Genomic DNA, 15,824 nt, shown 5'->3' with positions numbered 1-15,824 from the left:
ATTTACTTCTTTCGTAGTAAAATGACCTGAATTCGTTGATTTAACCATACTGAATACTGGCTCAGCCCATTTTAACAACTGGTAAATAATTCTTTAGCATTAAATAATAATAAAACTTCCAAAATACATTTATCAACTTTTTTTGTTTATGTATCAGGGTTCTAGTGATGACGGAAACACTACAGGATAATCGAAAACCCTTATTTTATGACACTGACATTAGCAGAACAATATCAATGAAAGCAAGAGGGGTCAACGTATCTTTAAGCTAAATTTTCAAGTTTTCAACTTAAAATTTAATAAACTTCAGTTAATTTAACGTTAATTTATGAATAAAGAGAAGTTTGACTTGTACTGCAGAAACTATCGAATTTTATGAGTAAAATCATAAAATGGAAGAATCTCACACAATGCTGAATACTCCACAACGGTACCAGGAGAGTGGTGAAAGCAATCAATGGGTACCCCTTTCATTAACTCTAGTAGAATACCCTAAAGGTAAAACAAGCAAGTTTTAATTTTTGCTTTAGCTATTACCTTATAAAGGGGCATATTATGAAATGGGACATCTAAAAATGGGCTGAAATGCAGTGTATATTCGATTCTCATATTTTCTATTTGAATGGTATGCCTTTGGTTACTTACATGTGTATTTGAGATGAAGCTAAGTTTGGATTGTCTGATTATACTTTTGGAAGTACCCTATGTTAAAACCAAAAAGGGTATTATTCGCTTTCTCAGGATGTCTCAATGACCTTATGAATTATGTGGGTTTTATTTACTTGAGACTTAAAATTTATTACTGTTGAAATGATTTGAGGTTACTCACAATAATCAAGCTAAATGATCTGAGAAAGTTTTATATAGCCTTTTATTTTACAGATTTTTGGATATCTGAGCTGTGTTGATTTCATATCTGTCTTCTGTGGTTTTTTATTTTTGTATATGATACATTTGCTCTTTGCTTTTTTCTTCTTAATATAACATCTCTAGAATCTTTGTAAAACAGTAGGTTGCATTAAGATTTACTTATTTATGGTATAGTATCATTCATTTTAGGAGATATTATTGGCAAAATCTTGGCCTTAATTAGTTTGGCGCCTTTTGGCATTGGGGCAGGTTTCATAGCCTTGATATTATTTAGAAGAGATCTGCACACAGTAAGTATAAGTAAATTTTTTGTATTATTTTATTCTATTATAAATTGTTTGTCTCAAAATCAACAGCAATATTCTACAAGTAACCTTTCTCTTATTTTGCTTTTCAGATAACCTTTTTCTTAGGAACTTGCTTTTCTGAGGCATTGAATTACATATTGAAGCATTTAATATGTGAAAAAAGACCCTTGCATAGGGAAGACGTTCACGTGGAATATGGAATGCCCTCCTCACATGCTCAATTTGTTTCATTTTTTGCCACTTACATTATTTATTTTGTTTTCATTAGGTGAGTTTCAGCTTTTTAAATTCAGAATTTGTGAGGTCAAAAGGCTTGATTTGTTGAATTTATTAAATAAGACTTTTTTGTAATAGATTGCATCACATGAACAACAATACAATTATTGAGAATATTTCCAAAATTCTCATAATTTCATCATCAATGACAGTGGCAGTTTTAGTCTGTATCAGTCGGGTGTATTTACAATACCACACATACTCTCAAGTGCTTTGGGGCATAATTGTGGGATTTCTATTTGCAACTCTCTGGTTTGCCCTCACATCACTAGTTTTCACCCCTCTTTTCCCACAAGTAGTCACTTGGTAAGTAATTTTTCTTCCAAGATTATTTCAATTTTAGTAACACTTTTTGAAGGAAAATTTCCGAACTGTTAATGATAAGAGACACCACGTTAATTCCGAATGTAATGTGGTTTGAATACACAAATACCAGACAGGAGGCCCGTGCCAGGAGTCGTAAGTTGGTTACTATAAAGTCGCAATGACATTTACTGGACTCTAGTTTCAATTTTTCGTTACCGCGCCTTGTGGTTAGAAGTCTGCGAATATTACTTCCCTGGCGCCGAAAGTAGGGTTTATTCCTAATTAACGAAAATCAATCGGACTGAGAAATTGAAACTATTTATGTGGAGTAATAGTATTAAAGACGTTGGTGTTAGTTGATTTGAACATTGATGACTTGTAAATTTATATTGGATGAAGCCAAGTGTTAATTTTTTCTCTGGCCGTAATAAAGTGCAGGAATAAATTGGGTCAAAGTTAAAATATCCAATACTGGTCCTTTTATTCTGCAGTCTATTTACTGTTATTAATAGGTTCTTTTCTATTGGATCTTGCTAAAGCAGTAAACCCTTGTATAGTGTGTTGTGACTTTAATAATATGGTGCGTAGTTCACCAGGTTATAAACCCAGTTTGTGTGGGCATGGATGGTCTCTCATACCAGGCAAACTTTAAAGAGTTTGCGACAATGTACTTATTGTGATGTCTTATATTTCTAGAAAAAAATCCAGGGTAATTAACTAATAATAGCCTTAAGTCTGACCTTTAGATTACTCCAAATTATGTAACACCCTTCAACTCCAGGGATAGCCTTGAGTGCCAAAAGAGTAATAATTTGTCAGTTATTCGTTGTGTGGAACATTGTAAAAACCTCTTTCACACTCTGCAATGAACTATATAATTTAAATAAAACTCTATAACGCACAACCAAGACTTGTATGTCTTTCTTCTACAACTTTAGCTACCACAGATGATAATTCGCCTCTAAGTCTCCCTTTATCTAGAAAGATTCCATTGTTTAAGACAACTTTTTATGAACACCAATTACAGTTATTAGAGCAAGGAGCATAAGTAAAATCGTCAGGGGAAACATTGATATTAAAACTGCCTTGTTCGTAGTCAAGTCAACTGTGGCAGCTGCAATAACTACGTTAGATCTTAAAGTAACGTATTATAGTTAAACTTACTTTTTTAAATGTTAATAAAATAAGACTTTTGGGTATTTTCCGCCTGTTTTAATTATCCTCGAATTGTTCTTCCTTTGAATCCTCGATAAAAAAAGCTCATGCAAAGAAATTTTTGTTGTATTGATATTAATTTGTTTTAAAATATCATTTCTATAGCATTTCTTTGGACACTTTTTTTGTCGTAAACCCGTAATATTCGCCGTTCTTTCCATTGGAAAGCGGTATTAGCTGGTTAGTTTCTATAAGTATCTTTCAGTCCTTCAAATCCTGGAAATTGCTGAAATTCTTAACAGATAGCTGAATTTGGAAGATCGTGCCGTCTTGCGGCAAACACATGAAGTTTATCAAAAAGAAAAAAATGGTCGCTTTACATGAATCTTCATTTTAATTGGAGCAAATTCTCGTGGCCTGTAAATTCGCATGCGCAACGTTGACGTTAATGTCTCTCAACTTTTAACCTAACTAATTTTCTGATTAAAATTCCATATTTTCATTATTTTCAAACCGGTGTGACGAATTTTGTACCTTTTTTCTTTCATTTATTGATATATAATGCAAACAGACATTATAGAAAAGTATAATAAGGAAGCTCAAGATGCGGTGAGTACGTTCACTTATTAGTTTCTGGTAACTAATAACTTGCTATACCCACGAACTGTACACCAAATTATTCCCATCAAATTACTCCCACAGGAAACTGAAATAAAAGCTCTAAAGCAGAAAATTGAAGAGCTAAAATCTTCTCTCAAAGGTGATCCTGTTGAAACTGTTGACCCTGAGGCTTCTAGGCTTTTAATTGAGAATACGAAGCTCAAGCATCGTTTGGCTATATTGAACAGGGTATGTTTTTGCAACGTTTTTTTTCTGGAAAAGAAAATTAAAAATTCTCATATGGCACAATAAGTGGAATCAGGTCTTCAAAACGACTTTGCTTGTGTCGGCCTCTACCATGTTCCCCTATTATGGCTCCCACTATTTGTACAGTGTGGCCACTTTGAGGGGTTGAATCCACTTAATGGCAAATTAAGCTTTATTTTGTTTTGGTGTTGAATATTTAACCCATGAATGTCAGTTTGTGCTCCTGCCATATTATTTTAAGAGTTTTTTTTAAGGCACTTATGGAGTCTTCAACAGCAGAGGCTCAAGACAGTCAGAGCATTTTAAGAGCGTTGCATGGACTCTTTTCAGCTGCAGTCTTTGCAGCTTGCCCTGATATCACAAACCCTCCCATAGATATTGCATTATCAGGCACAAATCCCAAATTTGGAGATTACCAATGCAATTCTGCCATGCCTTTGGCAAATCTATATAAACAACTTGGTAAACACTTGGGAGATTTCATCAAATTGGCTTTTAAATTCTCATAATGTTACTACAGGCAAGAAGGTGGCTCCTAGAGAAATCAGCTCCAATATAATAAAGAATATCCCATCAAATGCCCTTATAGACAAGCTTGAAGTGGCAGGCCCCGGATTTATAAATATATTCCTCAATAAAGACTATGTTCTCAAGGCTTTGTCCTCAGTTTTGTTGAAAGGCGTTAAACTTCCTCGTCTGCAAAAGAAACTTAAAGTTTTAGTTGATTTTTCCTCACCTAACATAGCAAAGGAAATGCATGTTGGACACTTAAGATCAACAATCATAGGGGACAGCATCTGTCGGCTTCTAGAATTTCTAGGTTGATTAGTTATTTTAGAAGTTTTACAGTGGATTCACAGCAATTTTTAGGGCATGACGTCTTGCGGATTAACCACGTAGGCGATTGGGGCACGCAGTTTGGAATGTTAATTGCTCATTTACAAGACAAATTTCCAGATTATTTAACAAAATCGCCTCCAATCAGAGACCTCCAGGCTTTTTATAAAGAATCGAAGAAGCGGTTTGATGAAGATGAGGAGTTTAAAAAGAGGGCTTATGCCAGTGTGGTTAATTTGCAGTCATTTGATGCTAATCATATGAAGGCGTGGAAGCTGATTTGCGACGTTTCAAGGCAAGGTGAGAGATTGGAGAAGAAATAATATTTTGGTTTTTGGAGAGTAAATTTTTCTGTTTGAAAGTTGAGAGAATGAAAAGATATAAACACTCTCATTCCTTTTTTAGATTTTCAAAAAATATATGATCGTCTGGATATCAAAATAATTGAAAGGGGCGAGTCATTCTATCAAGCTCACATGGAAAAAATAGTCAAAGAGCTCGCAAGTGCTGGTCATCTGCAAGAAGATGATGGCAGGAAAGTCATGTGGGGTAAGCTGCATTCTGGATGTTATAGGCGTTTCTTCAATCTTGGTCAATCAGGTGACTCCGGTACTATTCCTCTGACAATAATAAAGTCTGACGGGGGATTTACTTACGACACCTCAGATATGGCGGCCATTAAACAACGCCTCGAAGAAGAAAAAGCTGACTGGATTATTTATGTAACAGATGCAGGGCAGGCAACTCATTTTTTAACTATTTTTGCATGTGCTCGTAAGGCTGGAATATTAAACCCTGCAATCCACAGGTTATAGTTCCAACTAATTCAATCCGATAACATATTAATTTGTCTATGGCTTTTTATTTAGGGTGGATCATGTGGGTTTCGGTGTGGTTCTAGGGGAAGATAAGAAGAAATTCAAAACCCGGTCTGGTGATACTGTGCGGTTGCTCGATCTGCTTGAAGAAGGTCTTAAGCGCTCTCTTGATAAGCTGAAAGAAAAAGAGAGAGACCAGGTTTTAACCCCTGAAGAATTAAAACAGTCTCAAGAATCTGTGGCATACGGTTGTATTAAATACGCTGACCTATCCCATAATAGAAATCATGAATATGTATTTTCATTTGATAAAATGTTGGAAGATAAAGGAAATACTGCAGTGTATTTACTTTACGCCTATACTAGGATTAGGTCAATAGCGAGGAAGGCCAATTTTACACCGGAAAAAATCAAAAAGCTCGCTAGTGCTAATTCAGTTTCGTTAGATTATGAGAAAGAGTGGAAACTTGGGAAAGTTTTAGTGCGTTTCCCAGACGTTTTGATTAAGATTACAGACGACCTGTGTATGCACCATTTGTGCGAGTACGTGTATGAAATTGCAACTACTTTCACGGAGTTCTACGATTCGTGCTACTGCATTGAAAAAGACTCCTCCGGGGATATAATCAAAGTGAACATTGGGAGGATTTTGCTCGCAGAAGCTGCTGCTATGACTATGGAACGGTGCTTCAATATTTTAGGACTTAAACCTGTTTCTAGGATGTGAGAGTAACAAAAAGATCTCCAGATCTCTACTGATGGTTGACAATTATCCATGTAAATCGATTCATATGAACTTTATAGTATGTATTATCTACAAATATACAAAGGAATTATTGTTTCAAGGTTTTAAGACAAATAAATAATACATTTCTAATTATTAGGGTATGTTAACGCTAAAGAACCTTTTTGGGTCTCCAACCTTCGGTTGGAATCTGAGGTTTACTCTTTTCCCTTTTTGATCGTCAATCTCAAAGAATGAGTTCCAATCCATAAGATAATAAAACCCACTTCTCCTGCGGGTTGTGGGTTCTGGCAAAGTTTCGGTTGCAGTTTCAGTACTACCGCCTAAAATATATTATGAGCTTTTATCCATGTGAATGTTTACATTCTAACTAAATACCAAAAGAAGCCTCTAAATCCTTGATTGAGGCAGTAACGTCAGTTCCCTCTGGTAAACTTTGAGCAGTCACCGTCACAATTTCCTCCGTAACATTTTCCTTGTTATCCTCTTTCTGTCTTTTAACTTCATTCTTCATTAAACTTTCAGCAGATTCCACATTGGGATTAGGTGCTTCTTGCTCTTCCAAAGTCACCAGTTTCTGACGTTCCTCTTTTAAGCTGTTTAACAGAAACTTAAGCTCATCTTTATCACTTTGATCCATGCTTCCTTCAGTGACAGTACCATTTTGTGTCTCTAATTTCCTCATAATCAATAGTAATTTATGTAATTTTGCAATTTCATCTAGTTTGACTGAGTGTTGAGGGTTGAAAACATGTTGCTGATCTTCGGTTATCTTTTCTTGCGTTTTTGTCAATGGCTGCTGGCGAATTTTTCTCGCTTTTCTTGAAGCATCTTCAAAGCCCATATCAATGAGTACCGGTTTAAAATCATTAGGGACTATATCTAAAGATATTATTTTCTTTTCAGTTTGGTTTTTTCTTAAATATTTACCGGTCCGTTTATCTATTAAGCCAAACTCTTCTAAAAGAGCCTCCATTTCTTTTCTGCTCTGTTTGTCTTGAGGCAGTGGCTTAAAGCCTTTGTAAGATTTTGGGTCAGTTTCAGCCCTTTCAGGATTAAACACCGATGAATCATTTTGTACAGGAATTTCGTTAGGGTCGTTAAAAAGGCCTAGAAATTATTTCTAAGTAGTGATTAGTTCTGGATATTTCAAAAATAGTACCGAAATTTTTTAATATTTCCCGCATCTCTGGCGAGAGATTCTCAGCTACTGCAAAAGCATTTGGTGGTTCTGTGGTGGAAGAACTGAAACTGAAGACTTTAGCTGGATTTTTTACTTTTTCTTCTTCGTGCTGTAGAGCTGGAAGCAGCTTCATATTTTCCGTGTAAATATCTTCGGCTACTTTTTTTAGGGGTTCCGGGACCTATGATTAAAAGCGTTAGTGTAGAATACCCCAAAAACGTTCAAAATTTGAAGTACCTCGATTTCTAAGGATGTCTGATGGTTCTGAGAATTTTCTACAAGATTTTGTTTGTTGCCCAAAGGCATTGGAATAAAAATCTCTTGATTTTCCATAGATTGCGGCAATAAATCTTCAAGTTCATAGTTTATTTGCCCGGCTGGTTTAGTCATTACCGGAGAAGGGACCAATTTAATTCCCTGCGAAGGGTAGTAAGATGGTTGGCCATTTTCTTGTTGGTATTTATGGGTTTCGTGCTGAATTTCTTTGCGGGTAGGCTGGCGCCGTCTAGAAACAAATTATTAAAAAAAGGTGAAACAAAATGAAATAAAACAATTTATTGTTTATTGTCCATATAAATAATTAAATATTTATATTATAATTTGCATTCACCATATTTTCCAGAAATATTGTTTATTTTGACATGAAATATATTTCTTTCCAATAGTACGATACTAAAGCTACACTACGCGTCCACTTTAATACCAATAATTATTATTTTGTTACCTGGGACGATAAGTGGTTGGAAGCATCTCTGTGGTGGTACTAGTGATAGTTGCAATAGGCCTACGTCGTCTCTTAATTATATCCCTTTTGGGGGTACTCGTGTAGTAATAATCTTGCGTTGTGGATTGGGGCCTCTCAGTTGTAATTACCCTCTTATTGCCTCTTGATGTGCTACTCTCGATGGTACTACCAGTTGTAGTTTTAAAGGGGCTATTCCCTGTAAATATTTTCAATAGAGAGTTCAGTCAAACTTCAGAAAAACTCACCTCTTGAAGGTTTCCTTTTAGTGCTCTCATATTGCTTCTTACTCTCCGAATAGGTCTTGGTAGTTTTCCTTCGTAAATGAATTGCGTTCTCAGTGGTTGTCTTTACAGTCTGTGGTGATATTGTATCTACCTCAATAATTTGATCCTGAACTATGGTTGTTACTGGAGGTTTAGTATAGAACGACTCCATGTTGTTCTAATTAGTTTTTCAGTTAAGTACTGATAATTTTAAATCGCAATTATTTTCCTTTACCTCTCCTTCGGATCCCAAAGCAGGGGTATAGGCCTTAACAACCATAAAGGCCTTAGGGTCCCGATTCGTTCCAATGCTCTTCAGCAAGTTGCTTTGATCATGTTTGGTAATGTTTTCAAGGATATCTAGAATTTCCCCTCTAGTCAGCCTAGGCAAGTTTGCATTGGCCTTGATAAGCCGCTCCACCTCTTTTATGGTGTCTTCAGTGTTGTCCACCTGAAAATCACAATTCCACATATAATGGTATAGCCAGTTAGGAAGTTCTGTGTGTTGTTGTAAAGAGAATGACCGCGCACGAGGTCTTAATAGAGGCTGTTCAGCCCTGTTGTTAAATACTTACAATAAATTTAAGATTTTAATTGAATGAGTAGGATAATGGATAAGTATGATAAAATGAATGACTTTTAAATTCACTCATTGTATCATGTAGTCACTCAAACGAAAGGGTGTGAAAACTGAGATGAACAGATTTAGTCCCTTTAGTTTGTTTTCTTACGTAACAACTGTACGCCACAAATAGGAGTTTTAGGTTTATTTGATATCTAACTGCAGCAACAAGTCATTCATATGCACATACCGATCTCCAGGTTTTGATGTATGTTTTGGATATACATATATATAGTATAGATAGGAAGTAAAGTGAATTACTCGTGAATAACTGCTGATTGACCTCTGGACCTTAGGGGAGCTGTTTTGGAGGACCGCGTTTACCTCCTCGGGGGGGGAGAAGTCCTGCAGAGCGGGTAATGGCATTTGCTGCGGGGCAGCTGCAGCCGCAGCTGCGAGGAGAAAGATGCAGGCTAATTTTGAGAGCTAATAACAAAGGTATGATTAGTAATAATTGTTGTATTACATCTCGTATATCTAATTGCTCTACAATTAGCTAGGGGTTCTAGTATTCTTTATGCAGTTATTTTGTTGCATCCACTTGATAATTATTGCTAGAAAAATGTGCTAACAAAAAGACGTGGAAAAAATAACCCAGTTTACATGTTATGAGTACCGGTAGTTGTAAACACACTAACGGTTCCCTTAAATAGTACTGATGTAGAAAAGACGAGTTTTTAATGGTAATAAGAGCTGCGAGCAGGCGATAAAAGGTGCCAATTTGCCGCACGTCCTATACATATTTTCTCAAAGCCTCTATGCAAATAGGAAACTCGAAAATTGCATTAAACAATTTGGTCAGGGATACAGTAATAAAATGCTATTATTCTGGTAAAACCGCTTTCTATTTGACTACATTTTCCGTGAATTTACATTCCTAATGGGAGCCAATTTCAACATAAAGTTATAATGGAACTGTGAATTGTTGAAATTTACTGAATCATCGACCTTAGTCATCTAAAAATCAAGAAAAACGGCTTGGAGAAAAACTAGTACGTATATATACACCTGCTGATTGATTTCAGCTTGATGAACAAGTTATTTGGATTTATCAGGCAGTAGGAGTCTAACGAATGCAGATACGAGAGGGAGAAAAAAAAGTCCTGAGGCCCAAAGATGCCTAAGTATCGTTTCTGATGATTTGACGTAGTTCGTCAAGGATATCCTAAGTATGTAACAGGCCACACCTAAGACGCATGTAAGATGCGCTCGTGAAACGTATACGCCATACCATATACCATGTCCTGCTCCTATACCCTCTACTGACTCAGATTGACACTGTATTACTTGAGGTAAGATAGATAAAAAAAAAAGAGCACACAGTGCTTGTCCGAAGGAATTTCGTCATCGTCAAATCGAATAACCTTTACCTAAATGAATAATGAAACTTTTTACGAAATTAATTGATGGTTAATTTATACAAATGACCCACAGTGAAAACCTGACTAATTAACAGCTTTAAAAGCAATATAATTCTAATTGTTATCATCGAACGATTAAATTATTTAAGAGTAGATTTTACGTCTATTATATCGATTAACCGTCCGTTACTGTGCAATTTGCAACATCCAAAAAACTACTCACCATAATGCTACTTTCTCTGGTACTTTCTTTTATCACCACTTTACAAGAACGGTTTAAAAACCGCACATGAATCGCCAAGGAAGCCTTCCTTGACTTTCATCATGTTCTTAACAACTCTCAAGGCAACTTGCCATTCAGAGTCACAAAAAAATCGATATGTTAGAATACAACGCCTTTAGATCGGCAAATAATACGTTTTCAAGGTGTTTGCCGGTAAATTGTTAAGCAGGGAACTTTCACCTGTGTCGTGTGCGAGAGGTGACCTGTAGCAAACTAAACGAGTTGATTTGCTGTTATTGCTACCAGAACATGCACTTAAGCCCCTCTTAAGTCTTGAGCGGAAAATCCTTTCACCATTTTTTTCGTACGGACGAAAATACGGGGCAATAAAACTCGCGATTCAACGCAATTACTTTATTGAAGCGGACAGAAGCACACTTTTACATCGTTTCGAAGGAAAAACCATTTCTTGTACAAATTTATACAAAAACGAAATTTTTGGCCGTTTATGAAATACCTAATTTATATATAAAATTACACCCTTAATCTATGAATTAACAGCTAAAATTAAAAAATCGATAAAGGAACGCTCTTCAAAGTAAGTTGAAACTAAAAGTGATAAGCGACGATTCACCTTTCTCAAGAAAACCTGTATCTGAGAAACCTATTTCAATGCGAGAAAATACTGGAAATTACCAAGAAAAACTATTGAAAATGCATGTTAAGTCATGCGCCAAGATTGGCACCGATTTAAGTTTTGGAATGTTGATTAAAGCAAAAATAGATTTCTCGCCTCTATTAAATAGTTGACTCTCCAATGTATACAATAAAATGTACAAACCCGAACCAACAAGGTACTTTAAATTATGCCTGTTAAAAACTTTCAATATACATATATTAATATTTTATCATTATATACCTACATTTTGCATTCTAGACTAGTCGTCCGTGGTGTTGCCATTATTTTAAAAGAAGCCAATACCCAAATTGTGATGTTTCTTTTGGGAGAAACATTAGCCAACACCAGGCGCGACCAGGTCTTTGTAAGTCAGCCTTATATAAAAAAAAAACAACAATTTTGCCTTATTCAAAGGCACTTTAGTCCTCTTTAAACATTAGCCAACACCAAGCACGACGAGGTCTCCTTAAGTCAGCCTTATTTGAAAAGAAAAAAACAACAGTTTTACTTCATTTGACGACACTTTAATCCTCTTTAGATTTTTCGGCATTTGATTCATCTTCCTCATCTGAGTAGTTAGTTGATTGCTCACATGGTTTCAATAAGCGACCAACGTATTCATATTTTTCTGCAAGGAATCAAGATGTAATGAGAAAAAGATAATCTAAAATTATTCAAAAGTGTATAAAAAATTAAAAAGAATTGTGAAACTTATGCAATTATTTACGCTTCTTATTATAAGTTTGTACACATAATCAAATTTGCAGATTGATAAATTTAGGGACTCAAGGAAGCTCTATCACATATCAAAGAGTGGCTGTCTTTCTCTCAAGCCCTGCTCACCAATGAGTCTCTTATTTCATAATAGTAATCATTCAATTATATTGGGTTAATAAAATTGGGCTGCACTAACACTCCAGCATGTTATGCAATTTACAGAGATTTAGCCTGAATTATTAATGTCTTATTTACTGTGACTTTAATGATAAAGAATCACATATCAGTGTGGAGCAAATGCGATTATATATACACAAATGGTTGAAAACAAGTTAGATGAAAAAATCACCTAAAAAGTTCATCCTTAGAATTAACCTGCTATTCCATAACATTGCGATGAGACAGCACAATTCATATACCTAAACTGATAACAGGACCTAGCATTTACATGAAGCAGTCTATAATCCTGCATAAAGTGATTAATCATGATTAATCTATGCATTTAAAAAGCAAACACGTTTTGAGGTTTTATTTGTAAAGACAACACTCATGTTATTTTTATTGATTCCTTAATTTAATAGGAGTTTGAACCAGGTAAGAAATATTAGAGAGCCAAAAATTACCACTAATTTCAGTAGGTACATCATTATATTTCAACACATTCCAATGACTTCATTTAAAATTGAATGTGTCCTGACCTTTGTCTTTCAGAGACAAACATGTTGCCTAAAGCACTCACCCAGCAAACTGTATTACAATGTAATCTATTGAATAATGTACGTTTTTTGTGCTGAGGCTATCTAACTTAATACTTAGGCAACAACCATTAATTTTTAAATGCAATTTAATGATGAAAAAATGGACTATCTTACCATTAAATTGTGTTTCCCACTCTTTAACAGACTCCATTTCCATGGTACTCAAATCACTTAAATCATCATATTTATCATCCTCTCCAGCAGTCACATTGAATGTTGCCAGACCCCTAGATGCATCACGACCAGCAAATGCGGCATAAGGGCCCCCTAACAAAATATCATCATATTAAGCCTTGGAAGATTGATTATCCACCAACATCATACCAGGTCCATAGAAACGTTTCCCTTTAGTAACATCATACACCTTTCCGTTGACTGCAATCAGCACTCGACCATCTTCTTGGACACCATCATATTTCTTTAGTTCTGCAACTGTAAAGTCCCTCTTCTTCATTTTGGGCAAAGGTTTTTCTTCCGGTTCCCGAGCATTGTCGTCCTGACGGCTCTTGATGATCCGGTACACGAGGAATGCAATCAGCCCCAAAAGACCGATGTTTATGGGGCTTTGGAAGATTTCTGTTGCGATTGTGCTCAATACTCCGGAAGATTCAACGACTTTTTCGGTGGTTTCGGCCATGTTTCAAGCACCCAATGGATTTTGCTGCTCACTGAGGGCAATTATCGCTGCTTTGTGGGTTTGATATAGTGATTTTTATTAATTAAATGCAATAATTAAAATGTCATGACGATGACGAACGTGATGATGCAGAACGCACAAGAAATGCGCATGATGCGCACTGGGAACTGACAGTGACGGTGATACTGACACTTATCAGTTGATAGACGTTATATGTTCCTTTTCTTGCTTTCTTGCACCTTTTGGTGTAAAATTTAAATTTAACATCGGCTTCTCAGCGAATGCTATTCTGAGTTATTTTTAATTGAGAATAGTGTGCAATTCCATCGTTTCGATAAACCCTATTTGTGCTTAAGGCTTTATTCTCAAATGTCTACGATTCAATTACATTCTCTAATAAATATTGTTTACATAGTGATGTCTGTTGGCTGTCAACGTCAGCTGTAAATTCGAATGTCATTTTTTTAGTGAGGTTATGTTCTGTTTATATTTATAAATTGTTTAATTTGTTAGTAACATAATATTTTAATAAGTTTTGAAACCCTATTTTTTTGTCTATGTGGCTAAAACTTACATACCCAACGTGAATAAACACTTCGCAGTCATGTGTCAATTTAATAGGGAACGGACACTTTCCTTAAATCTTGGTTTCTGTGATCCCTTTATAATAACAAATAATATACAACAATTGAATTTGTTTGGAAAAATATTGAATGTTTTGTTGCAGTAAAGTGATTGAGAGTAGAACAAACATGAGTCGAATATCCTGGAGAGAGTTATTCCCTTCAAAACTGAGCCAAGTTATCTTTGTTACATACATTTTATTGTTTGTTAACCAAGGTAAGTTTAACTTATGATTGTGGATTCAATCAATAACATTGGTGCCTCACTGTTTTATTTTAATTTAATTTATTTGTTGTTAATTGTGAATATAGGGATACAATACAAGTTTTAAACAAATCTTGGTTTTATATTGACCTACATTTTCCTGTAACCCTTGTTAGAAAATCTCTTTTTCAGGCATTTTGGTCACTGCTTCCCAAAAGTCTGACAATAAATATGATTATAACATTGTATCAGTTGTCTTGCTTACTGAAGTACTTAAACTTGTTATATCATCAGTGCTTTATTGCCGAGAGTAAGTTTTCCTGATGAATTTTTGTAAAGTTTGCTAATGGTGAAGATTCTAGACATAAACCTGGGCAATTAATTAAAGAAATTGTGCTAAATCGCAAGGTGTTGTTATTATATTTTGTTCCTGCATTTCTGTACTGCCTGTATAATAATTTGGCTTTTATCAATTTATCTGCCTTTGATCCCACTACTTATTACCTGCTGATGCAATTGAGAGTAGTGGTAACTGGTGTATTATTTCAAGTGAGTGTGGTACAAGGCTTACATTAAATTGTGACTTTTTGAAAACTTTTATAGGTGATATTTGGCAAGTTGCTTAGCAAGAAACAATGGATTTCCTTGGTTATTCTAACTGTTGGATGTATGTTGAAGCAGATCCCTATGAATCACGCAGATTCTGCATCAGCTGTAAATAATACAAAATCCCAATCTCTAGATGTAAGCATTAGTGCAATATTATTATTTATACAAATATTTTGCTCTTGCTTTGCTGGAGTTTATAATGAGTATTTACTAAAAAATCAGGGCAGTGAGGTAAACATATTTGTTCAAAATGTCTTCATGTATTTGGACTCAATAATCTGCAACATAACCCTTTTATTACTAAATGGAACTATGTTCAACGCTTTCCAGTATGATAATCTAGTCAAAGTCATGCATTACAAGGTCCTTTTAGTAATGCTGAACAATGCGACAGTAGGGATAGTAACTAGTGTTTTCCTGAAGACTCTAAACTCGATATTGAAAACGTTTGCCAGCGCATTAGAGCTGATTTTGACGGCACTTTTGTCCTGGATTCTATTTGGAATCCCTGTTTATTTAAACACTATTATAGCCATTTGTACGGTTATGTGCGCGATTTATTTATATTCTCAAAATCCAGTGATTAATACTGTACAATCTAAAGATGAAGAAAAACACGAATTAAAGGAACATTTGCAGATGGAAGAGGTGTAATTTATTGGATATTGATATAATATGAAATATTGTGATAGGCTTTGCCAGTATTTTGGGAATCAACTGAGTTGGACTTAGTACACTTCAAGTCTAATTCCATCAATTATTTTTTGTATTTGAATTTACTCTTTTTGAGTATTTATGTGGAAAGGGTCAAGTTCAATAAATATTTGCTGAATTTTAGTTTTTCAATGTTTTTTTGTATTGTGATTGCATGTTTAGACCAGATTATTAAAACATGATAAGCACTATGCAATAATCTGTTTATAAATTATTTACTTTTTATTTACCATGAGTGCCCATCAATAACTTTCTTTTCTTCCAGAAATTTTGTATTATATGTGGGTAGAAAATTTTACTGAC

General features: G+C 35.0%; 5 protein-coding genes across 6 annotated transcripts; 3 read left to right on the top strand and 2 right to left on the bottom strand.

Annotated features, from left to right (window-relative positions):
- Positions 1-198: 198 nt before the first annotated feature.
- Positions 199-2,959, top strand: LOC136347793 (dolichyldiphosphatase 1-like). The gene is made up of 5 exons (XM_066298094.1): positions 199-498; positions 1,060-1,160; positions 1,268-1,446; positions 1,533-1,760; positions 1,813-2,959. Exons 1-5 carry the CDS (start codon positions 393-395, stop codon positions 1,940-1,942), a joined length of 744 nt encoding a protein of 247 aa, XP_066154191.1. The 5' UTR covers positions 199-392; the 3' UTR covers positions 1,943-2,959.
- A 393-nt stretch (positions 2,960-3,352) lies between these two features.
- On the top strand, positions 3,353-6,317 carry ArgRS (arginine--tRNA ligase-like protein). Of its 2 annotated transcripts, XM_066298072.1 has the most exons (8): positions 3,354-3,524; positions 3,618-3,764; positions 4,037-4,244; positions 4,303-4,602; positions 4,653-4,919; positions 5,025-5,168; positions 5,220-5,427; positions 5,489-6,317. In XM_066298072.1, exons 1-8 carry the CDS (start codon positions 3,477-3,479, stop codon positions 6,162-6,164), a joined length of 1,998 nt encoding a protein of 665 aa, XP_066154169.1. In that variant the 5' UTR covers positions 3,354-3,476; the 3' UTR covers positions 6,165-6,317. The 2 variants fall into 2 exon arrangements, with proteins under 2 accessions (XP_066154168.1, XP_066154169.1); XM_066298071.1 differs by having other exon boundaries at positions 3,353-3,524; positions 5,025-5,427.
- On the bottom strand, positions 6,230-10,836 carry LOC136347779 (uncharacterized). Its single transcript, XM_066298069.1, has 9 exons — positions 10,580-10,836; positions 9,257-9,421; positions 8,609-8,824; positions 8,356-8,551; positions 8,090-8,306; positions 7,603-7,870; positions 7,345-7,546; positions 6,561-7,292; positions 6,230-6,505 (listed from the first exon to the last, which is right to left on the bottom strand). Exons 1-9 carry the CDS (start codon positions 10,580-10,582, stop codon positions 6,318-6,320), a joined length of 2,187 nt encoding a protein of 728 aa, XP_066154166.1. The 5' UTR covers positions 10,583-10,836; the 3' UTR covers positions 6,230-6,317.
- A 142-nt stretch (positions 10,837-10,978) lies between these two features.
- MSBP (membrane steroid binding protein) lies at positions 10,979-13,510 on the bottom strand. Its single transcript, XM_066298095.1, has 3 exons — positions 13,058-13,510; positions 12,848-13,000; positions 10,979-11,886 (listed from the first exon to the last, which is right to left on the bottom strand). The coding sequence occupies exons 1-3, from the start codon at positions 13,368-13,370 to the stop codon at positions 11,783-11,785; spliced, it is 570 nt and encodes a 189-aa protein (XP_066154192.1). The 5' UTR covers positions 13,371-13,510; the 3' UTR covers positions 10,979-11,782.
- Positions 13,511-13,643: 133 nt separating this feature from the next.
- On the top strand, positions 13,644-15,644 carry senju (UDP-galactose transporter senju). The gene is made up of 4 exons (XM_066298088.1): positions 13,644-14,210; positions 14,391-14,508; positions 14,561-14,747; positions 14,802-15,644. The coding sequence occupies exons 1-4, from the start codon at positions 14,084-14,086 to the stop codon at positions 15,459-15,461; spliced, it is 1,092 nt and encodes a 363-aa protein (XP_066154185.1). The 5' UTR covers positions 13,644-14,083; the 3' UTR covers positions 15,462-15,644.
- Positions 15,645-15,824: the final 180 nt, after the last annotated feature.

The sequence above is a fragment of the Euwallacea fornicatus genome, chromosome 30, assembly GCF_040115645.1.
Source record: "Euwallacea fornicatus isolate EFF26 chromosome 30, ASM4011564v1, whole genome shotgun sequence".
Classification (NCBI taxonomy): Eukaryota; Metazoa; Arthropoda; class Insecta; order Coleoptera; family Curculionidae; genus Euwallacea; species Euwallacea fornicatus.
The sequence above is the reverse complement of the archived record's forward strand: the minus strand, read 5'-3'. Positions and strand labels throughout refer to the sequence as shown.